General features: G+C 50.4%; 1 protein-coding gene across 1 annotated transcript; it reads left to right on the top strand.

The window, feature by feature from the left end:
• The first annotated feature begins 1,924 nt into the window (after positions 1 to 1,924).
• On the top strand, positions 1,925 to 21,667 carry SCAMP4 (secretory carrier membrane protein 4). The gene is made up of 8 exons (XM_057384511.1): positions 1,925 to 3,340; positions 6,025 to 6,095; positions 6,491 to 6,544; positions 9,313 to 9,441; positions 13,118 to 13,274; positions 16,303 to 16,404; positions 17,553 to 17,670; positions 18,718 to 21,667. The coding sequence occupies exons 3-8, from the start codon at positions 6,538 to 6,540 to the stop codon at positions 18,892 to 18,894; spliced, it is 690 nt and encodes a 229-aa protein (XP_057240494.1). The 5' UTR covers positions 1,925 to 3,340; positions 6,025 to 6,095; positions 6,491 to 6,537; the 3' UTR covers positions 18,895 to 21,667.
• The last annotated feature ends 2,505 nt before the right edge of the window (positions 21,668 to 24,172 follow it).

Raw genomic sequence — 24,172 nt, 5'->3', positions numbered from 1 at the left:
GGGGGCGGAGGGGAGTGACTCTCCCTCAGCTCGGGGGTGTAGCGGGGGTGTCCGGGGAGGGGGAACGGAGCACCCCCGGGGCTGGGGCTGTGCTTGAGGAGGTATCGGGGACAGGTCTGGGGGGACGCGGCGTRTGTGTGGGGAGGAATCGGGGACAGCCCTGGCGGGGGAGGGATCGGGATCGGGAGCGGCCCCGGTGGGAGCAGCCGCTATCGGGGGCAGCGGGCGGGAGGAGCCGTGAGACCCCCACCCCCGGGGGCTGCCAGCTCCATCCGCACCCGCCGGGCTCTCCGGGATTTGCGTCCCGGGACGCGGGGACACGGCTGGCAGCGCTCAGGGGGTCCCCATGGGGAGGTTCGTGACAGGGGTTGTGAGGGTGAAGCTCTCTGATATGTGCGGTTTGRCTATCGGAGATGTGCCCTAGACAGACAGCACCTGGTTTTGTAGTTTTATTTCCCCTTCCCGTTTCCCCTGGATGTTGTGGTTTTGTTTCCCCTTCTGATTTCCTCTTCTGAATTCTGGTCTCGGTGTTTTGTAACTCTCTCAAGAAACTCGTTTGTGGAGCCCGTGGTGAAGAGAGTAGTGGGTTAGAAATGAAGCAGTTGGTGGATTTATGTGCATTTCAATGTTGTTCTGGGCTAATTAACATTTTTGCTGCTGTCTGCAGCCCGGTTCTGTGTGAGGTCAGTCTGAGCAGGTGACAGAGTGTGGAGCAGGCCCTGAGCATGGGTATTTCTGTGCTTTCTGTCTTTTTGAGCCTTCTGAGTTTCTGTTCCTGAGTRGCCACACTTCACTTCTGGATGTGGTTGTACCAGAATCAATATTTGTCTGCAGTGGGTTTTGCATAGTCAAATTAAGGCTCCTACCCACCTGCTGAGGCAGCAGGTACAGCTGAGTAAACAGGCTGTGGGAGCCCTGAGGGGAATTGCSTCTGATTCTGCTCTCTCCCCAGCTCCAGGATGGGGGAGGATGGGGCAGCAGAAGCCCCTGCACAGCCAGGAGTCGCCACGAGACTCCTGGAATTCAGAGCTGATCTTGGAATGACGTGGGAGGGAGATAACCCTTGGAACTTCAGTATCCCCTGCTCCTTTTCTCAGGGCACTGCTGCCATCATTTCCCCATTCTCCCTGGTTGTGCTGGGTGGCTTTTGGAGTTATTTTTTTTATCTGGCTGTGTCACTGCAGGGACAGTGTCCCACCCTGTGAGGGCTGGTGGTGCATGAGGGAGGGGAAATGCCATCAAAGCCAAGCTCTGTCAGCTCTGGGTTCGTAATRCTGAGCTGATTGTTTTGGAGTGATTGCTGCTGCCCTTGGCCTCTCTGGGAAGTTCCTGGTAAGAGCTGRGCATCTGGAAGAGGCTCAGACCCAGCCTTTTGTCTTAAAACCWGTGCAGAGCCACCACTTTCTCTTCAAATTCAGCTGGGGAGGCTATGAGAAAGGCATTTGCTTGTGGTGGGAGCACTGGAGGCTGCGCTGATTCTGTGCTGAACCGGGGGATTTCAAATCTAGATCTCCTGGATTACTGTGGGGTCTCGTTCCTTTTAGGCTCTTTTTAAAGGTCTGGGGTCTGTTGGCTTGGGGAAAGCCTGGTGGGCTGGTGATGCTCCCCAAAGGATCATCTTGAAGTGCTGTCAGATGTGTGTTGTGCCCAGGTTTCTCATTCCACTTGCGCTCCCATCGTTAAATCCCTGTTGATGAGGGAGTGTGGACAGCTCTGCTCTGTGCTGGGATCCTCCCCTCTGTGTGCTCTTGGCAAAGTGCWGGGGATGAAAACTTGGAGTGCAGGATTGTGTGGAAGCTCTTGGCCTTGCTGCATCTCAGAATCAGAGTCCTTAAGGTTGGAAAAGGTCATCGAGTCCAGCCTGTGCCAAATCCCACCTTGKTCCCAGSCCAGAGCTCTGAGTGCYACAYCCAGGCMTTCCTTGGACACCTCCAGGGATGGGCACTCCAAACCTCCCTGGGCAGCCCCTGCSAACACCTGAGCACCCTTTCCATAAAGAAATTCCTCCTGATGTCCAACCTGAACATCCTGTGGCACAACTAGAGGCMATTTCYTCTTGTCCTGTCACTTGTTACCTGGRAGAAGAGTCATCAAATCAGAATGAAAATATAAAAGCARTATGGAAAATATCYTAAAGTAAGGACTCAGAAACTGGGKGTTTTGTTGGATGGAAAGGTTAGGATATTGRGCTTTCCTGAGTTTGGCTGGGACATCTGCAGGCACAAGAGGAGACAGTTTCCTGTGAATCTGGTCTTGGGGACATGCCCCAGGCCATTTGGTGTGTTTGTGGAAAGTAGGAGTGAGTTCAGCTCTCTCACTTCCCTGTCACTGCTCATCTTTTGGCTTGGCCTTTGTTATTCTCTGCCACCTTTCTCTGGTTCTGGAGAAATACCAAATTTTTGACTACTTGATATGGTCAGAATAAAGAAGGGGATTAAGAAGTAGCCTATGCAGTAGCAGGAGTGCAAGGGATGCCAGTAAGTTTGCTGATGATACTAATTAGGGAGGAGCTGCTGACTCCCTGGGAGGCAGAGAGTCCCTGACAAACACCAGGGCTGAGCAACCACCAGCCCTGTGACATGTGCCAAGGGCAAGGGCTGGATCCTGCCCCGGGGCAGCCCTGGATGCAGGGACACACTGGAAACAAGAGGCTGGAGAGCAGCGCTGCAGGAAGGGATCTGGGGGTCCTGGTCAGTGCTAAGTTGGATCAGAGTCCCCGGTGTGTCCTGGCAGCCCAAAGGGTCACTGTGTCCTGGGGGTACCAGGCCAGGGAGGGATTGTCCTGCTCTGCTCTGCACTGGGGCAGCCTCACCTCGGGTGTTGGGGGCACTTTGGGCACCACGAGATCAGGAGGATCTAAAGCTGTTGGAGAGTGGCCAAAGGAGGGACACRGAGCTGGGGAAGGGTCTGAGGAGCGGCTCAGGGCTCTTGGCTTGTTCAGCTGGAGCAGAGGAGACTGAGGGGAGACTCCTCGGGGGCTGCAGCTCCTCCCGAGGGGAGGCGGAGGGGCAGGGGCTGAGCTCTGCTCTGGGGCAGGGCCAGGAGCCCAGGGAACGGCTGGAGCTGTGTCAGGGCTTGGGATGGATCTCAGGGAAAGATTCTTCTGTCCCCAGAGGGTGCTGGCACTGCCCAGGCTCCCCAGGGAATGGTCCCGGCCCCGAGGCTGCCAGAGCTGCAGGAGCGTTTGGACAGCGCTGCCAGGGATGAACAGGGTGGGGTTGTTGGGGTCTCCTTTGCAACACCAGGAACTGGAATGGATCATCCTTGTGGGTCCCTGCTAACTCAGGATATTCCAAGAATCTGTGATACTCAAAATGCACCTCAAAGCAGATTCTCACAGGTATTCCTGCACCAAATTTTCCCTAATCTGAGATGGTGGAGTGTTTTACRCTGCAGTCCGAGTCAGAGGAACCGTGTTGTTGTCTGCCTGCAAAAACAGCACTGCTTGTGTTTGTGTCCTGGTTTGAGAGGGAAGTGGTGTYCCTTGAACTGACACAGGGCATTTTGTGTGCGAGATCCTGGTGAAGAAAAGCTCTGACTGTCTCCAGTGGAGTCCTGAGTCATGTGCATTGGACTGTGAACTTTGGAGTTATTCATTGACCACGGATGAGCACAGTGGAAAAAGGAAGTTCACTTCACACCGGAGTTTCCTTTGCGTGTGTGGGATTTTCCTCCCTCCACAAGCAGTGGGTTATAGACGGAGAAAATCTCTGCAGTGGAGTGCAGGGTGGTGGGTTTTACCTATTCCCACTTAAACTGAAAATGCCCAGGTGAATAGAGGTCTGATACACATATTGGAGAGCGACTCTTTATAGGAGGGTGTGGTGATGGGGCAAGGAGGAATGGCATCAAACTGACAGAGGGCAGGGTTACACTGGGTATTGGGAAGAAATTCTGGGGAAGAAGCTCCCTTTCCTTTCACCAGGGGCCAGGAAGGAGCCTCAGTGCCCCTGAACCAGTGGAAGATTCAACACTTTTTGCTGATGATTATTCAGTGTAAAACATGGAAAACATGGCCATGTATGCTTATCCTTGCAGAAAGAARTGTTCTTAATGYGGCTTTGTGGATYCAAACCACATCTTTCTGTAGGGAARTCAGTTATTGTCTCAGAACTTCAGTGAGATTACTCATGGAAGCAAAGGTGGCTGAAGAGGAGAGTTTCCAGAAATTTCTATTGTAGCTTCTTTGTGTGAGAATCCTGTAATCTCTAGAATTTGAAAGGGTCATCGAGTCCAATCCCTTGCCCTGCACAGGACAATCCCAATTTCATGTGCYCTGTTTTCAGAGCACCAAAGTGTGGCTGAGATTTTTTAGGAAAGGATGAGAACAGAAGGGTGAAAAGAGAAGGGAGTGCATCACCACATCACCAGAAAGCTGCTTTCTCTGGGGGTTTGATTTATTTATTTGAGTTGAAGCCTCTCAACAAGCACCGCACCAGAGATCTTGAGAGGAGAGCACAGGAAAACCATTGTTTGGCTGTGTCAAGCCAGGAATGTCCCCCTCAGTCTTCTCTTCTGATCCCTTTTCCAGTGAGCAGGCACCTCTCTGCAGCTGTAGGACACCAACACTGAAGTGCAGCAGCTAAATAATCCTCTCCTGAAGAAGGACCTTATTCACAGGCTTATTTTTTCAATAAAAGATTCCTCTCTCTTAGTSCTTTAGCATAGCTGGTGTTCATGGGCCATTTGTCCTCCAAAATTTACAGATCTCAGCCAGGAGCAGCTGCAGAAGGGTGGGGTGAAGTTTTAATGGTGTTCTCAACTGTCTTCATCCTTTGTTTTTTATTCACACGTTTGAAAAATGTCAAGCTAAAAGCTCCCATTTCCAAACCATCAGTTACAAAACGCTGTCAGGCACTGGGTGTTGTGAGACAGCCTGGAGGGCTCAGCTGTGACAGGGACAGATCCCTGAGCTGTCCTGTCCATACTCTGTGAGCCTGGTCAAAGGAAAGAAYGTGTTCTGTTCTGTGCAGACTTCTTTAAATTTGTGCATCTCTGCAGAGGAGGAGCAGGCTGCTGTACAGCTCTGGTTCACCCCAGTGCTGTTGTCTACAGGGCTGGGTTAGAGCTGCTCAAATGAAAATAAAAGCAAATGCAACCCCACAAAAACAACTGCACCAGTGCAAAACTCTGCAGCTTCTAAAACCCTCTTTGCAGACTTCTTTAAATTTGTGCATCTCTGCAGAGGAGGAACAGGCTGCCTGTACAGCCCTGGTTCTTACCCCAGTGCTGTTGTCTGCAGGGCTGGGTTAGAATTGTTCAAATGAATATAAAAGCAATTGCAACCCCACAAAAATAACTGTGCCGGTGCAAAACTCTGCAGCCTCTAAACCCCTCTTTGCAGACTTCTTTAAACTTGTACATCTGGTTCTTACCCCAGTGCTGTTGTCTGCAAGGCTGGGTTAGAATTGTTCAAAYGAAAATAAAAGCARATGSARCCCCACAAAAACAACTGTGCCGGTGCAAAACTGCAGCCTCTAAACCTTACCCAGGATGCTTGGGAGATAGCAGGGAGGTGCAGGAGAGGGAAACGAGCTGCTGTAAATCCTGTGGGATTTGGATACAGTGTGCCCCTTCTGACCCTGCTGCTGCAGCTGTTGGTGGTGTTTTTAGGGCAGTTTTGAGTCTAGACTGCCATGGTTTCTGTCAGACCCCACAGTGCTGCTTTGCAGGGTTGATTTGCATGTTGTRTGTTTCCATTCTGCAATTTGCAGGTAGGGACACACGGTGTTTTTATCCTTGAGGAAGGGGTGGAATTAAAGCTCAGCAAAGACTTCTGTGTGTCTTTCATCTGTGGGATCAGCTCTGCCAAAATCAGCAACAGGGCTGATGCTGGATAAACTTCCCAGGATTTGCTTCTGCCAGAGTTAAAGCCACGCTCAGGGGTGGTAACAGAAAGAATGAATCTGCGTTTGTGCAGAATTTCTAAAATGATGAGGGGTGTTGGGTTTGGTAGCAGCTGATTATTTTTTTGTGAAGCAGGAGTTTAGTGCCCAGCTAACAGGGATTATCTGTTTGTTCCAGGAGTTGGGGAGGACCACGGGGAGCCAGGAGCCAACAAATCATCTCAACACCTAAATGAGGCATTAAGTCTGGTGAGCTCTACACATTTTTTTTCCAAAGTATGAGCTCTGCTGGTCCCACCCTCACCTGGGTGGCTGCCCCTGGAAACTGCAGGTGTTCTGGCAGGGGCTCTCTGAGCATCCTCAGCCTTTGCCAGTGAGTGCCAACAGCACATTTTGTGCTGCTGGAGGATAYAAACCTTCCAAATGGCTGAATGAGGTGCTGCCAGAGCTTCCTCTGAACAAAGAGAAATCAGGATCCTTTCTGTGAGGGTCCAGCCTTCCTGCTTTGGGTGATTGGACATGAGTGGTTTGCAGTGGGAACCCTGGGCTCTTTTTTGTCACACACTGGGAATGCTCCCAGTTCCAGAAKGTTCTCTGGGTACTGGTCAGTGACATGTGCTGACCTGGTTTTCATTCTCCAACAGATCTATTGCTCTGTCTGAAGCCTCACCAGGGAACACAAGTGACAGAAATGGCAGGTAAGAGCACCTCAGATATGGCAGGTGGGGAGAGTGGTTTCACACAGTGTTGTTCATGATGCTGTGGTTGCTGTAACGTGTCAGGAATGTGACCTGTGTCCCTTCCCAAGACCTTGGTGACCCCTTCAGCTGCTTCTCTTGCCTTGGTCACCTTCACTTTCCTGCAGTGTCCTGAGGCTGTGACCTGAGGTTTCTGCTCAAGTGATAAAGGCTCAGGTGTGACTTCCTTGAAAGTTGGATAAGGGTGGAATTTATTCGTTAAAAAGTACATGAGAATAATTCATTCCTTACAGAGGCTTTCCACAGCATTCCTGGCTGTGGTATTGATATTAATCCATCTGAATTTTACTTGTAGTGAAAGTAGTAACAAAATTCCAGCTTTTTTAAGGTAAGAACAAGTCTGGAACTTGCCTCCAGCTGCTGCTCATGGGTGATGCAGTTTGGTTTTTGAAAGCAGGGGCTGTGTTTGCTGATCTGATGTGTCGATCCCTGCGCTCCAAGCTCTGCAGTCAGACATGAAAGGGGATATTTTCATTTGATTTATTTTGTTTCATTTCAGCAGTAACCCAGAACAGCTGGGAACTGCAGGGTCTCTGGGTGGGAGGAGGTGGTCAGCAGCTGGGCAGCAGCAGGAAAGAGGTGTAATCCCCAGCTTTGTGTACCTAGCAAACAATTGTGGGGGTGTTTGGACCGTTTTATGAGGTTGAAAAAATGACAAACTGCAGTGGCTGGTTAGTTTTGGCCCCACCACGTGGGAGCTGGCAGCAGSTCTGCTGTCCATGGCAGAAAATGGGAGAGAGCAGAACCAAAGGAACAATCTGCAGCTTCAGCTGTTGAAGAGGGACAGAACAAAAATTTCCTCCTCCCTCAGAAAAACAATTAATTGTCTGAGAATCTGCTTTTAATGTGTTTGATTAATCTTGGTCATACTGGCCTCCCTAGAGACCTGTCCCTTCAGCTTTTAAGWGTTCTGTCCCCCCGCTTTCCCTTGATCCAGCATTGTTCAATCCCTTTCTAGGCTGCAGGGACACAGTGTGCTGGAGAAATCCCATTAGGTGTTTACAGCAAACAAAAAAWTKATGCTAAGGAGTCCAAATTCCTGTGGACTTTGAAAACATCCGTGGTCCATCAGCTCTCCATGGGATGGASTCAGCAGTGATGTTAACCAGTAACTCAAACCAGCTCAGAGAGCATCTGAATGAATCTAAAATGGGTTGAAGGAGGATKGGTGAGGAGGGGCAGAAGATTTCATGTTTGTTTTATCAGGAGAAGTCAAATTGAGCTGGTGACTTCAGACATTATTCTGTAGCTACTTCTGATGTGTTCCCAGTGGGTGTTCTCACCATCTTTTCTGTGTGAAAATATGCACGAGGGAAAAGCCTTTTCCTTCCTAAAGCCTGGCTGCAGCTCCAGGCTCTTCCCTGCCAACCTTCAAACAGAGCTGAGGAGCTGCTCCTGCAAAATGTCTCCTCAGCCGGAGATAATGGGAAGAGAAGGGGAACTCTTGTGCTGACAGTTCTTGTTCAGACATTTCCTCTCGTCTCCTGCGCCATTTGGAGGTTTTCCCAGGACATTCTTCATCTCTTCCTCTGGTTGTTTTTAATTCTGTTTACTGGGGCTGAAGGAGGCTAGAGACAATTAGTCACAATGCCCTGGAATCAAACTTTAATCAGCTCTGGAAGGCAAGAGCAAACATTCCCGAACATGTAGGAGCACACATCYAGGCACACACAGACAAATCCGGGAGCTGACAGCAGCACAGGGTTTAGGCATTTAATTACTTGATTTGAAAACAGAAATTCTTCCCAAGGTAGASTTTTCTTCGCCATATAGCTTTTGGCAGCATTTGCTGATTTATTGTCTCTGAATGCAAAGCTTTTTCTTTTTTTCTTTTCTTTTTTTTTTCTTTTCCCTAGGGTTTAACCTTGCAGGAAAAACTTGAATGTGCCCTTTTTCCATTAAAAATCATGGGAGTTTTCAAAACAAGATCATCCCTGACATGGAATCACCGAATGGTTTGGGTTGGAAGGGATGTTAAAACCTACCCAGTGCCACCCCTGCCATGCAGGGACACCTCCCACTGTCCCAGGCTGCTCCCAGCCCCAATGTCCAGCCTGGCCTTGGGCACTGCCAGGGATCCAGGGGCAGCCACAGCTGCTCTGGGCACCCTGTGCCAGGGCCTTCCCACCCTCCCAAGGAACAATTCCTTTCCAAAATCTGACTTTCTTCCCTGCACTGGATGGTACCAGGGTACAGAATTCCAGTTTGGAGATGCATTCAGGCTTCCTCCTGTGTTGTCCCAGGCTACTGCAGGTCCTAAGGCCTGACCCATGGCCAGGACGTGCTCCTGCTCCCAGCTGTGGCTGAAGGTAAATCTGCTTGTCTGGACACTCAGCAGCCTTTTTTTCCTCTTGTTATGGATTTCTGAAAGGTTATAACTGAACACCTCTGTGCAGCTGTTTCCCCCAGATGTTGCTGACACCTCCCTCTTCCTGAGGAAGCTCATYCTGGAGCTTATTTTAGGTTTTTTTWWTYKTGCAGCACCTTTCACACAACYTCACACCAATGTGTAAAAGTGTTAAATCCACATGGTGTTTATTAACTTGTTCCTATTCCCCTCCCTCAGCCTTGCAGACAGTAGAATAAATGTCCTGTCCACTGCTGAGGAAGAAAACCAAAATCTTTGGCATCCATGCAGCKCTGTTGGGAAGGTGTGGAGGATGTGACAAATTCCTGCTCCCAGCTGAAATCTGTGTTCTGTGTTCCAGAAAAGGTGAATAACTTCCCRCCGCTCCCCAAGTTCATCCCTCTGAAACCATGTTTCTACCAGAATTTTGCTGATGAAATCCCCATCGATTACCAGTTCCTGGTGAAGAGAATCTATCATGTGTGGATCTGTAAGTTGAATAAAAAAATCCTATGCTGGAAAAAGGTATTTGTGTAGTAAAAACCTGTAGACCTCAATGACTTCTGTGCTTTAAAGTTTCACTGCAATTTGTTGATGAGGAGTAATGATTCCCTTTAGAATACTCTAATATAAATTTATGCCTGAGTTTGAAGCTGCTGTGCCTTGAATCCTTGAAGAAAGGAGAGTATCAGTACTGGAAATGTCTGTTAGGAAATTTGAAGAGGAAAAAGCAGACCTTTATTAACGTCAAACGATCACAGAATTCCAGAATAGTTTGGGAAGKGACCTTAAAGCTCATCCCATCCCACCCCTGCCATGGCAGGGACATCTCCCATTGTCCCAGGGTGCTCCAACCCTGTCCAACCTGGCCTTGGGCACTGTCAGGGATCCAGGGGCAGCCACAGCTGCTCTGGGAAATCCATCCCAGCCCCTGCCCACCCTCCCAGGGAACAATTCCTTCCCAATATCCCATTTATTCCTGCCCTTTGGCACTGGGAGCCATTCCCYCTTGTCCTGTCCCTYCATGCCCTTCTCCAAAGTCCCTCTCCATCCTTTTTGTGAGCCCAAATGAACTCCCAAAAATAGCCACCTTAAGGCAATTCCCAATTCCCCTAAGGTAAGTGGAAAAGGAGAATTTCAGACAGAATCAGTGTGGCCCATTTGCTGCTACCTGGCTCCCCACCTCACTCTAGGAAGACAAAAATTCCTTCTTATCCCCAGATTTCCTTTCCCAATGGAAGCAGTGTCTTCTGGCTGCATGCTGGCTCTTCCCTAGCTATCCACAGCCCCCCACACATCCCCCATCCTGCTGGAGYTGGGAGCTGATCCTCTGTCCCAGCTGCTGATGTGCTGATAGCCTGTGTGAACAGGCCCTGGGCTCCTGTTGTTTGCCTCAGCCATTCAGAAACCAGGAATGAGAATTGACCATTCTTCTGCAAGGAATGAAATCGGTGTGGCAGGCCTAGGAAACCACAGGGAACGCTTTGGAAGATTAAGAATCTTTTTGCCCTGCTTATCTTTTTTTCCCCGAATGCTTGTCATCCTCTTTACCCTTCTCGCTGAAGGAAAAGCTTGTTTTCTGCCAGCTCTGCATTTGGTGGCGTGGCTTTTATTCCAGATGCACGGGATGTGTGTAGGAGAGAGATTTGTGTGCATAAATAATGGCATAATCCATGGCTYCATTGTTCTTTGGTTATGTGGAGCCGCTGCAATGAGCTCTGTAATTTTCTTGCCTGAAGAAGCTGCCTGTCCCTCCAGACTCACTGGTGCGATGTGGAAGCTGTAAAGCCTCCTTTGTCCTCCCCTCTCCCAAAACAAAGAGTCCCTCAGTCGAGTTAATGGCAGCCTGGAAAGGAGCCAGGGATTTGGGCATGGCCAGGAGAGCTGCCATCTGCACCAGGAGTCTCACATTTCCATTTGCAGAGCGCTTCTTTCGGGGTCTCCCTGATTTTTTTTTTTTTTTGGCGTGGGATGGAGAGAGGCACATAAAGGGAAGGAGGTAAACAAGAAAAAGCCGGTTTGGAAAAGTAGAAACACACAAGTGGTTGGTGGAAGGGTGATTGCTCATTACTTTAATTGGATGTGAGYGCTGGATTAAGGTGGAGGGAGGTTTGGGGAAGGCTGTACCAGAGCTCCCACTGCTGGAGAACAAACTCTGGCCTGAGGCACTGGGAGAGCCAAAAGTTCCTTAAAACTTTATGGATGCTCTTGGCTCTGTGTTGTTTAGTTGGGTTTTTTTTTTCATTAATAGCTTTTTGAGAATAAATAGCTTCTGAAAATGAAGGTTTGGAAGAATACAGCTAATTGGTGTATAAGTGAAATTTCACAGAATTGTGGAATCCCAGAATGGTTTGGGTTGGAAGGACCTTAAAGCTGATCCCATTCCACCCCMTGCCATGGGCAGGGACACCTTCCACTGTCTCAGGGTGCTCCAAGCCCTGYCCAACCYTGMCTTGGACACTTCCAGGGATGGGGARTCCACACCCTGGTAGCTTAAATACCTAAAATTAATTAATTTAAATAACTAATCTTCTTTTTCCCTCCCCAATATTAAGACACATCCAAACCATTATGTTTAAAGCTTTGTTGGCTACTCAGAAGTCATTTTCTTTGCAGTAAAACAGCATTTTACTTTCCTCTCAGGCCATGTGTAGGTCAGAAGCAGCAGCTGGGTATAGGTTTCATTCTCCTGACTGTGCTGTCAGTATTATTTGATGACCATAAAACCTTGCAGTTGTTTAAGGACCCCCAGGCTGTGTGAAGGCAGGTGGGTCAGTGCCCAGGGGCACAGGGAAGAGTCAGCAGGGCCAGGGCAGTGATGTGCAGATGAGCTGCAGAGCCACGGCAGGGACAGTGAGTCAGAAATCGGGCAGGACACATTCCCTTGGAGTGGGGGAAGAGAAATTCAGGGATTTAATTTTGCCTGAATAACCAAGGCCAAGGTCCAGGATGTCACCATGAGCTCAGCACCAGGCTGTGCTGGACGATCTGTGCTGTTTGCACCTTCCACCTCCTSAGTCTCTGTGCTTGTTGTTACCACAAAGGATTTTAGGAGTCACCACCAATTTTTCAAAACTGGAGCTTATGAACTGGCATTTCTGACCCTGGCAGAGCCTGGGGGAGCTGCAGGGAGCCCCTGACATGGGGCTGAACCCTCTTTCCAGGGCTGTGAGCTGCAGAAAAATGGGAGAGCAGCATCCCTTCATACACAGCTCCTCAGTGCAGCACTGCTGTGTGCTGGGGGCCTTTGTCAGCCGTTCCTTTTTATCCGAGTGACAGGAACAGGGATGTGAAAAGGCCTCTAAGCCACCCCTATGGTCCCGTATTCTCAGCCTGATTGGAGTTTGTTTATCCCCTTGCTCAAGRCAGCATTTCCAAGCCCTCAAGCTGACTCCCAGCTTCCTCAGAGGCCCAGGGAAGTGGAGAGGGAGCCCGCAAGGCACTGAGCTGGCTCTGTGGTAGCTCCTGAGGCAGCCCCAGCAAGCACAGAGTCATTCTGAGGTGGGGGCAGGGCTGGGGTTACCCCCTCCCCTCTCTCAAAGGGGTTTTGCTGTAAATGGACATTGGACCTCGCTCATAATTCATAATAACACTGGCCTGAGTCTTGCATTGGTCACATCAGTCGCTACCCAAGCTCTCCATCCTTTGACAGGTCCCAAAAGAGTTCCCTCATCCCTCTGCTGTGGGATCCCTCTGGAGCTGGCTGTGCCTGTGCCCCCAACCTTAGGGTGACACAGGAACCTGTGCCTTGCTTGGAGCAGCTGCCCCAGGGACCCTTCCCATTGTAACCCTGGGGGCTTCACAGAGTCCTGGAGTGGGAAAGGACCCCCAGGGATCATCAATCCCAACCCTGGCTCTGCCCAGACCCCCCAAAATCCCCACCCTGTTCATCCCTGGCAGCGCTGTCCAAAYGCTCCTGCAGCTCTGGCAGCCTCGGGGCCGGGACCATTCCCTGGGGAGCCTGGGCAGTGCCAGCACCCTCTGGGGACAGAAGAACCTTTCCCTGGGGAGCCTGGGCAGTGCCAGCACCCTCTGGGGACAGAAGAACCTTTCCCTGAGATCCCTCCCAAGCCCTGACACAGCTCCAGCCATTAACTTTTGTTTCCTTTTCTGGTGAAGTCCTGAAACTGCCCCACCCCACGCTGTCTCCTGTGCCCTCTCCCCAGTTTACTGCATCACGCTGGCCGTGAACCTCATCGCCTGCCTGGCCTGGTGGATCGGGGGAGGCTAYGGGGTCAACTTTGGCCTGGCCATCCTCTGGCTGATCCTCTTCAGCCCCTGTGGCTACGTCTGCTGGTTCCGACCTGCCTACAAAGCTTTTCGGTGAGTGGGAGCCCAGGAGGTGCTTCTGGTCCAGTTTGCTCTGGAAGGTTTTCCAGTTGTTATTGGGGAGGTGCTCCTGGGGAGATCTCTGTGGTTGGGATAAAAATGAAGGACTCGATGTCTGGATGTCTTGTTTACTTTCAAAATGAAGAAGAATGTGACTACTTTTAAATGCTAGATACAGGACTGACGGTTCATAATTAAATAAGTGACCTAAAATTGGAGGTGAGCAGTTTGCCACCTCTCTGGGGTTAAAATCCATATTTTACTTAAATATCTCAAACTTAGCAGCACCCTCATCTCAGTGCAGCATTAAAATACGTGCTAATTTGGTAAAGCTTCATTGAGGCTTTTTTTGATGGAAGACTATTAAGTTATTAGTTTTTGAGAACTCTTCTGATTTGTGTCTCCAGCTACTCTACAGCTTGTCTGCTTAGCTTTTTGGATAAAAGCAGCTCCCTGGAGTCAGTCCTTCTGCAACTCCACAAATATTTAAAGCCATCCTACATTTTTGCTTTAATTAATAATCATTTGCATTTGCTGTGGGCCATGAGGCATCACTCAAACATTAATGTGTAAAGCCTGGCAGAGCTGGAAGGGCCCTGAGCATTTCCCAGCCTGGCCCAGGGAGAGGAGGGACCTGCCCAGTGTCACCACCACAGCCCCACTCACCACTCAGGGGTTTRCCCTCTGAAGGTGAAGCTCTTTCTGGTTGAATACTCTGGATTTTGGTTATTCACYAGACTCTGTTATGAGCTGGTTTGGGTAACAGCACAAGCAGCTGATGGAAATGGGAGGTGGCAGGTGAGTCCTGCCTGTTTAGCACATGATAAATTAATTGTTGAAATTCTGAATTGATGCTTTGTGTGCCCACAGCTGCTGGGCAGGTACTGCTAAATCACCAGTGGCATTGTGGAGTGAAGGGAGGCTCATTGCTGATGGAAACAGGAGGGTGGGATTTGTGTCAAAGTTCTAAATTAACTGGGCAGGTACTGGGCAGGTACTGCTAAATCACCAGTGGCATTGTGGAGTGCAGGGAGGCTCATTGCTGATGGAAACAGGAGGGTGGGATTTGTCTCAAGGTTCTAAATGACCTGAAAATCCCAGCTCTGAACTCTTGCCCTCTGGGACTGAAGTTTGTCCCTATCCTGAGCTCAGAAGCCCCAGGGCCTCCGAGTGCTGGAGCTCTGTTCAAAGAGGAATTTCCATGCTAAAGTCTGGGAAAAATTACTCCTCCCTGCTGACCTCCCCCGGGCTCCACAAGGGCCGTTTCTCATTATTCCCTGAATGTTGTTTGGATGTGTTTATGCAGTGAATGCTGAGAGGTCCCCGAGGTTGTTCTGTGCAGTTAAATAAAGACTCAACCCCAGGGCCAGAATGGGGAGCACAGGGACCATCCCCTGGGACAGCAGTTGGGAACAGGCGTGGAAATCTCTGCAGAGGGGCAGCGCTGTTGGGATCACCACAAAYAGTGATTCCAGAGGCAAAATCAGACCCATTTATTGTGGAGGAGGCCACCCTTCAGTGCTGGCACCCTGTCCTGCAAGAATGCTTCCGTAAAACCTTTGTCATCCCACTGCATCCCAAATTAAATTAGCTGCAGAGCTTTGGCGCTAGGGCAAAGCTGTAGCAAATCTGCACCAGAAAGCTGGATGAGAAATCACCTTTTCTCTGTATCCTTACTAATTCCTGCAGATCCTTTCAAATGAAGACTCTTCCAGCCACTTCAGGTCGGAGTTGCAAGAGTCTGTTTGAAGGCTCAGCCTGGAGCCTAATCCTTGTTAATTGGATTCTGACAGGCACCACTGTCAGCAGGCCCTGCCTAAAGTATTTCTTTCACATTGCTGTGCTCTGAGGTGGTATTTGAAGGGTGGGATTGGGAGGATACTCAAGGATGACAAATCTTCCACAGCCACCATTTGGGTGCTGACAGACGCTCAGACCAACATGGGTGGCTCTGATGAACTGGCTCGAGGCTTCTCCACGTGTCTCACCTCCCTCATCTCCTCCCTAGGCATCAGGGGCTACAATTATAATACTAACAAGTGTTAACATAATTAAAATAATACACATTTAAATACTTTCAGGGTTTAAGCAGGAGCTGGCAGTGATTGGAGCTCTTTTGTAAACTCCCGTTTGCACCAAAGTRCCTCATTAGCACCTGAAGTGTTTTGTGTAGATCTGTAGAACAATTATTGGCCCTTTGAGTTCCTGAGAGTATGGGGATCATTAGTGTAATGAAAAATGATAGTTTGAGAAACTGTGGATGTGCCTGATGTAGCTGGTTTGTTGGGAGGAARATGTGTTGTGGCAGAGCCCAAACTATGGCAGGGCAGTGCTGGCCCCCAGTGCACCCATGACAGAGACAGGGATTGTCCCTGGTCAGCTCTTGCTTGGGGTCATGTGCATCCTGAATAAACTCAGGGGGCTCCCCTGCACCTCCTGAGGGTGGGGAGCCTGCAGAGATGGGAAGTGTGCCTCTGCTTTCCCACCCAMCTCTCCCATGGCTGTGTTCCCTCCYGTTGGGTCCCAATGCTGGATTATTTACCATTATCATTGTTTCCATGTGTGAGCATGATGACAAGCAGACACTGCAATATTCCCAGCTGGAATTCTCATGCTCAGTGATCACTTTTAGTGTATGGACAAGCTCTGCCTGGCCCCTGTGTGCCTCCCTGTCAGGGAATGAGCTGGGCAGGTGTCAGGMTGGGCTGATGTTTGGTCAGAGAATGATTCAGACTCTGTGTAGGAGACTCGTGTCCCTCCGCCTCTCCCCGTGTGTCATCATACAATGCAATTCTTTGGGGAGAGCCACTGCAGGAGCCAGGTTATTGGGAGACAATCTGTGCTGCTGAGTCATGGAGCTGTGTGCTCTCACTGCCAGGGAAGGGGGAGAAGCCTCCCCAGCTCAGAGGGATCCCTCTGGAGTCACCACTGCGGAGGGCTGGAATGTGGTGGTGGGGTCACACACGGGTGTGAGGCAGCACAAGGTGCCAGTGCCCCCCTGACTGTCTCTCTTCCTCCACAGGTCRGACAGCTCCTTTAATTTCATGGCCTTTTTCTTCATCTTCGGGGCGCAGTTCCTCCTCACRGTGCTGCAGGCCATCGGCTTCTCCGGATGGGGAGCGTGGTAAGCGGGAACATTCCTTTCCACRGCCTTGGAGAAGCTGATGGGAGCCTGATGGGTGGAGAGGAAGAAGCTTTGTGATTTCCCCCAGTGGCACAGATATATCTGCTCTTGGGGGGCACAGTTCAGGTTTCATTGCTGTGTTGGCAGAAGTCGGGGCTGGGTTGGATGAGACTCAGAGCAGCCWGGTCTAGTGGAAGGTGTCCCTGCTGTGGGAACTGRGTGGGCTTTAATGTCCCTTCCAACCCAAACCATTCTGTGATTTCCCCCTGGTTGGTTTTTGTAGCCTCTTCCCTCAGTGTCCATTCCTTTCACCATTTAACCAGCCCACATCAGCCCAGCTCTGCCCTCGGTGTTGGCAGCACACGGTGAGCACAGTGGTGACTCACTGCTGGCCTATGAGGAGTGCTCTGAGAGTTCTCCTAAAATAAATGAGAGCCTGTTAGTGTCTGTCCCTGGTTATCTTATAATTGTTTGGCATTTTCACTTCCTGTCTCTAAAGACCTGAGAGYAATTCCTGCTGAAACAACAAGTAATGGAAAGTCTTAGCACTCCGTGTAACTCTCTGTTTTCAGAGCTGCTGATGTCTCACCTAGTTTTTGTCAGCAAAGGAAAGGAGATGGAGTGGAACTCACAGGACCTTGGTGTTTGCTGRTCCCTGTTCTGTTCTCTACATACACGACCAAAAGCACCTTGGGAGTAAATCTTCCCAAACTTCATGCAGCTGGCTGTCCCTTAAAGCTTTAATAGTGGATTAGTGAAGGATGCTGGCAAGTGAGAGTTAAGATCTGGGAGAAATACCTGCATTGAATTCTGTCCATTGTCTGCATTGTTCATTTCCTTTTCAAGAGCTTCAAAGCTGCCTTGTAATTTCTGGGTTGTGAGTCACAGAAACAGAGAATGGTTTGAGTTGGAAGAGATGTTAAAGCCCGTCCAGTGCCACCCCCTGCCATGGCAGGGACACCTCCCACTGTCCCAGGGTGCTCCAAGCYCTGTCCAACCTGGCCTTGGGCACTGCCAGGGATCCAGGGGCAGCCACAACTGCCCTGGGCACCCTGTGCTGGGGCCTTAKAAGCAAGTAACAGTTTTTCTGATAACAAGCACACTTTAAAAAGCAGATTATAATGTTTCTCTCTTTCTGTTCCTTCCAGTGGATGGTTGGCAGCCATCACCTTCTTCAGCACCAACGTGGCAGCTGCTGTGTTCATGCTGTTCCCTGCCATCATGTTCACCATGTCAGCGGTTGCGATGCTCATCTGCATTTTAAGGGTAGGTTCTTCTAGTGGAGGGTGTCCCTACCCGTGGCAGGGGGGTGGAATGAGATGAGATTTAAGGTTCCTTYAAGCCCAAACCATTATGGGATTCTGGGTTTCTTCAGATCCTCTCCAACTTGGAATATCCCCGCTGTGTATCACAATAATGTGAAGAGGCAGCTCAGCAGCCACCACAAGCCATCATCACTGCTTTGAAAGGTTGCACAGTGCAGTCAGTCGATGTCTCTCAGAGTTTCTGGAGGACAAATCCAGACAGCACAAGACAGCTCAGGCTGGCAATTGTCACCATGGCATGCGGTGATGTTGCTTTATGTCACGCAAAGCAAGCTTCATGTGGAGCAACTCCAGGCTGCGTGAAGCGGGGAGGTTTGGATTGGATATTAGGAAACATTTGCACAGAAAGGGTTGTCAAGCACTGGAATAGGCTGGCCATGGTTGTGGTGGAATCACCATCCCTGAAAGTGTTCAAAAAATGTGTTGGTGTGGCCCCTGGGGACATGGGTTAGTGGTGAACTTGATGGTGAAGCTGGGCTGATGGTTGGACTTGGTAGTCATAGAGGTCTTTTCCAACCTCAGTGATTCTGTGACTCCATGATTTGTTGCTCCTTGGGATGGTCAGTGGCAAAGCATCTGCAGTGGGGACCAGGTGCCAGGGTGGGCAGTGGGTCTCTGCAGAAGGAAGGATTTGCTGTAGGGGGTCTGGAAGGCTTTGGCAGACAGGGAAAACAGAAGCCCTGTGGACACAGTSGTGCCTGTGTCGGAGAGGTTTCAGCTCCCTGGCCTGGGCTGGCTGCCTTGCTGTGAGATCCCCCACCTGAATCCCAGGCATGCAGCTGGAATGGGTTCCAGTTTTGGGATGATATTCTCTCTCTGTACCTCTGTTCACTGCATTACTGCATTTTTCATGCTTTTGCTCTTCAGACATCCAGCTCTTTACAGAGAGAGGAACAAAGCCACAATCCTGTTCCCAAATGGCCCTGCAAGGGCACAGCTCTGGGCTCCTGGTGCTGACTCTCCTCTTGTCCTCCCTTTCATCCATTAGGTACATAAAATCTACCGAGGGGGTGGTGGAAGCTTCCAGAAGGCTCAGGACGAGTGGAACAGCGGCGCRTGGAGGAACCCCCCCAGCAGGGAGGCCCAGTACAGCAATTTTTCTGGGAACAGCCTGCCAGAGTATCCCACAGTGCCCAACTACCCCTCTGGAAACCAATGGCCTTAAGCAGCAGCAGCTGCAAACTGCCTGGATTCTCTCCTTTTTGGTCTTTTTATTCTTATTATCGGAAAAGATCATTTGCATTCCCCCCWCAAGCTCCCCACTCATCTCGGGGACCTTTCTGGTTCTTGTCTCCTGATCCCTGCAGAACATCCGTTCTCTCAGCCCTCCCCACCTCCGCTGCACTGCACGGCCATGGCAGAAAGCTTTTTGTTTGCCTTGAGTCACCAGTATTTGCCTCGTTCCAGACTGAGGAACAAACCCTTCACTGCCCTTGCTTGAGGGAATCCTCTCCTGACCTTCCCTGCAATGGCAACACTACCACAGCTGCTCCTGCTCCTGCTCRGCTTCCATGGAATGCACAGCACAAATGCGATCAGAGCATTCGTAGCACCTGATGTTTACTCTCCCGGATGAATAATGTGGAATTTCTCACTCTTAAGGGAAATGCAGCACTTAAATTATTTGGTACTGGTGACACTGAAGTGATTTGTGAAACCTCCACCCTCCCTAAAGAGGATCCCTGCAGGTAACAGAACGTGCCCTGGGTGAGTCCTCGGATGTGAAGTCCCCAAGAGTCCTCATTTGCCTGGCTCAGACTGTTGTGATGCTACAGATCTTGCTTTCCCCGCTGCCAAAACCTCTTGCYGGATCTGTGTGTTCCAAAGGTGCAGATTCATCTCCTTCGGTTCATGATTGCTCGCTAAAGCCTGAAACAAAACCCAGTGGAAAGCAGTGCAGAGCTGCCACTGGGCCTTGTGATGCTCACCCTGGTACAGGGGCTCAGCACGAGATCTCCCCACCGTGTAACTTCCAGCAGGGTTTTGTGCTGGCCCCAGGAATGTCCCACTGGACACACCTTGTTCTGTTGGGACACTTTTCCCTGGGTTCCCAGCCAGGAGCCRGATGCAAGATAATGATTGATCTCAGTGCTGGGGCCCCAGTGTGGTTTGGAAATGATTCTGTTACAATGAATAGTTTAATTCTGCCTTCTGCTGGTGTAGTTGAACTCCAAACATTATGGTGGGGGCTGGGAGACTGAGGGAAGCTATTCAGTCCTCATGGCTGCTGTTGGCTCTGCAGCACTTCCATGAGACAGAGATTCCTGTCTTTCTCYAAGGATCAGCTGAAGGGAGGATGAAGCTGTTGAGAGGGATTGTTTTCCCTGAAATTATCCTCCACCTTGTCATTCATCTCCACTCCGTGCCTGAGCCATCCAATTCCCTGTGTCCTACAGTGATCCAGGCAGCAAAGGCTGCGGTTTCCTTTTCCCCCTTGACAGCCTGCTGTGAATTTTTTTCAACCTGTCCAAACTGGGAGGTCAGTTCCCATTATTTTTACAGGGAGTGAGTGTTACAAGTCTTKGGCTCTCAAAGTTTTGGCCAGTGATCCAGAGTGCTCCATTTGGGAGATTGTGGGAGGGCTCGGGCACCCTAAGGTGCCTTGACAGGCTGTCGATGGGGTCACTCCAAATTCACCCTGAGCAACTGGAAAACAAAACTGGTTCMTGGAAAGGGACAGGGACACAGTCCTAGCTAGGTGGAATTGATTTGCAAGTGATCTTTTGAAGATTTTTCTCTACATGTGCCTTACCTAATGAAATCACAGTTCATGGAGGAGAGCTCCCGCTTCCCCCTCCCCCCTGCAGAATTCCTTGTTTCCCTATTAACTCGTCCTGTGTCAYGCTGTAAATAATAAGGGAAGCACAGCCTGGAGTCTGCACGACCCCTGTGTTACCAGGGCCAAAGCAAAAGCACCCCCAGATGGGAGAGCAGAGCCTCCCTGAATTTCCGTTTACAAGCCACACTGACCCCCTGCTGCAGGAGCAGCCCCCCGCTGGCTCTGGGACACGGAATGTGTTCCCAACACCAGGGGATTTTCCTGGAGAGTGCTTGGGAGGATGAGCTCTTGGAGCCTTCTTAACAGAACACAGCCTGATGGCRTTGTGAAGCTTTTAGGTGCCTTTGTCTTGTGTCAAGTGTAATTTTAAGTGTTCTCTGTCGCTTGCCATCGGAGCGAGGAAAGAACTGCCTGGAAAAGTTGACTCCCTGGAAATAMGATGGACGCACCACGGGGCTGAAGGGGGGATTGGCCACCCTTGGGAGCCAGGGCATGGTGCACCCGTGTCCCTCGGTCCAGTCCCTCGCCATCCTCAGCCTCTTGCCAAAATTCTTCAGAACCATTTGCTACCTGCCCCATTTTAGTGCATCAGGTTGGAGGTTTCGAAGGARCCAAGAGGAGAAGTGTTGCTGGGGGCTCCATATCCTGCTTCTCTTTGGGATTTTCCCCTTGGATAATCAGGGGGCTGTTGGGGCACCCACCCTGTCCCACTGGAAATGCTTGATACAAGGACAGGGGGTGCCTGGGAGCACCCAAATTGGAGCTGGACATCAAAATCACCCTCTCTCAGCCTGCACTGCCTGAGATCCCTCTGGAGCTCAGTGYACCTCCAGGTGGGATCTGCCATCTCATCCCCCTCCTCCTCTTCAATGCCAGAAACCGTAATTCCAGAAAGTTGACCCAACACGCTGCCTGAACAACCGTGGCTTATTTTTTTTTTTTTTGTGGACTCCTCTGTATGTTTTTAAATGTTTACATTAGGTTTCTAAGAGTTCTTAACACCATTAACCTGGCCCTGGCTCCTGGTGTGGTCGGGCRTCACGTGGCGTGTCTGTGTGCGATGTTTCGTGTCACCCCCGGAGCTCTGGGTTCTGTTTGTGTTTTTCTCCTGATCACAAGACAATAAATGCTCATCCTGTGCTTGATGAGGAGAACTGGCCGCATCGGAGAAGTGTCTGTTCCTAGGTAACCAGAGTTATCTGGCAGAGGGAAATGGCAAAATCTCTATTTTCCTCCMAAGTCTCCCACTGCATGTTGTTTTCTCTGTAAAAGAACAGCACGTTGATGGTTGAGCCTCATCCTCTGTGCTGGGCACTGGTGTGAGTGGCTCGTGTTGGTTTGTGCTCTTACAGATGCCCCATCAGCTTTTACCCAAGGTGCTGTCRTTACTCCCATCTTCTAACAGGAATRGAGAGCAGAGGTGTGGAGAAGGTCCCATCTCCCAAGCACTGGGGTCATTTTTTCTGGCCTTTCCAGCCTGCAGAGCCTTGTGCTGGACCCTGGCAGTGCTGGTGTCTGCCTTCCCCAGTTTTTGCCTGGGAACTGTTATCCCTGGAGTAAATGGGCTTGGACAGCCAAGGTGAGTTGAGTCCCTTCAACACGTGGCTCAATTTATTGCCCAAAATGTTTTTCCAAAGTTATCACAGAATCCCAGAAAGGTTTGGGTTGGAAGGGACCTCAGAGCCCATCCAGTGCCACCCCTGCCACGGCAGGGACACCTCCCACTGTCCCAGGCTGCTCCCAGCCCCAATGTCCAGCCTGGCCTTGGGCACTGCCAGGGATCCAGGGGCAGCCACAGCTGCTCTGGGCACCCTGTGCCAGGGCCTCCCCACCCTCCCAGCCAACAATTCCTTCCCAATATCCCATCCATCCCTGCCCTCTGGCACTGGGAAGCCATTCCCTGTGTCCTGTCCCTCCAGCCCTTGTCTCCAGTCCCTCTCCAGCTCTCCTGGAGCCCCTTCAGGCCCCAAAAGGGGCTCTGAGCTCTCCCTGGATCCTTCTCCTGTCCAGGTGAGCACCCCCAGCTCTCCCAGCCTGGCCCCAGAGCAGAGGGGCTCCAGCCCTGCAGCGTCTCCGTGGTTTTCTCTGGACTCTCTCCAGCAGCTCCGGGTCTTTCTTGTATTGGGAGCCCTAGARTTGGACACAACACCCCAGGTGGGAATATGGGAATTACCATATTGTGGTGTCACATTCCAATTCTATTCCATGGCACTAGGATATTTAATCCTAGAAAAGCCATTTCCATCCCAGCTGCTGATGTGACATCTGCTGATCTCAGCCTTCCYTATCTCCAAAGCCCTGTGCCAGGTTCCCTGTGCCAGGTTCCCCCTGCCCAGCTCTCAGCATCCCTCTCTCTCCCAACAGTGGTTCCCCACAGCTGCTGCTGTGCCCTGATGTGCTGAGCACGAGGATGAATTGGATTTTCCTCCAATTCCTGCTCCAAGGCTTCCAAATCTGAGCACGAGGCACATTTTAAGCTCCTGCTCCAGCTGCTGCTCGGGCAGGACCTTGGCACATGGAATGAGGGGTTTTTTTTTGTCTCTGCTGCAGGACTGGGCAGGGTTTGCAGGACCATGGGGATGGTTGTGCAGCTCCCAAAAAGCTCTGGATCACCAACATCAGGGTGTGAGGGCCTGGCTTTTCCGTTTCTGTGCTTCTTGCTGTGTTTTTGTCGCTCCCCAGTTCCCCAGGCCAGGATGTTATAGCTGGGAAGGTGTTACCCTGATGGGATCAGCTTATTCTCCCATTTTCCCATGCAGTCCCAGTGATCCTTTTGTGTTGTCTGCTTGTGAACGAGCCCCAATTGTCTGGTGCCCACTCCTGTCCAGGAGTGATTTTATCCTCTCTAGGTGTCATTTTATCCTCTCTAGGGGTCATTTTACCTTCTTCAGGRGTGATTTTATCCTYYCCAGGGGTRATTTTATCCTCTYCAGGRGTRATTTTATCYTYTTCAGGRGTGATTTKATYTTCYYMWGGGGTGATTTKACYTTCTTGAGGGGTGATTTTATSTTCTCATGGGGTGATCTTATCCTGTCCAGGGGTGATTTYATCCTCTCCAGRGATGATTTTATCCTCCCCAGRGGTGATTTTATCCTCTTCAGGGGTGGWTTTATCCTATCTAGGGGTGATTTTATCCTATCTAGGGGTGATTTTACCTTCTCCAGGAGTGATTTTGTCCTCTCCAGGGGTGATCTTATCCTCTACAGGGATGATTTTATCCTCTGTCCTCCCCAGGGGTCATTTTATCCTCCCCAGGGGTGATTTTATCTTCCCCAGGGGTCATTTTATCCTCTCCAGGGGTGATTTTATCTTCCCCAGGGGTGATTTTATCCTCTCCAGGGGTGATTTTATCTTCCCCAGGGGTGATTTTATCCTCTCCAGGGGTGGTTTTATCCTCTCCAGGGGTAATATTATCCTCTCCAGGGGTGATTTTATTTTCTTCAGGGGTGATTTTATCCTCCCCAGGGGCGATTTAATCCTCTCCAAGGGTCATTTTATCTTCTCCAGGGGTCATTTTATTTTCTTCAGGGGTGATTTTACCTTCTTCAATGGTGATTTTATTCTCCCCAGGGGTGATTTTATCCTCTCCAGGAGCAATTTTATCTTCTCCAGGAGCTATTTGACCTTTAAGGGTGACTTTATCCTTACCAGGGGTGATTTTACC

This window comes from Malurus melanocephalus, unplaced genomic scaffold (genome assembly GCF_030028575.1).
Source record: "Malurus melanocephalus ecotype Western Australia unplaced genomic scaffold, MMel_1.1 scaffold_713, whole genome shotgun sequence".
Classification (NCBI taxonomy): domain Eukaryota; kingdom Metazoa; phylum Chordata; class Aves; order Passeriformes; family Maluridae; genus Malurus; species Malurus melanocephalus.
Note: the sequence above shows the minus strand (reverse complement) of the source record. Positions and strands in the feature narration are given on the sequence as shown.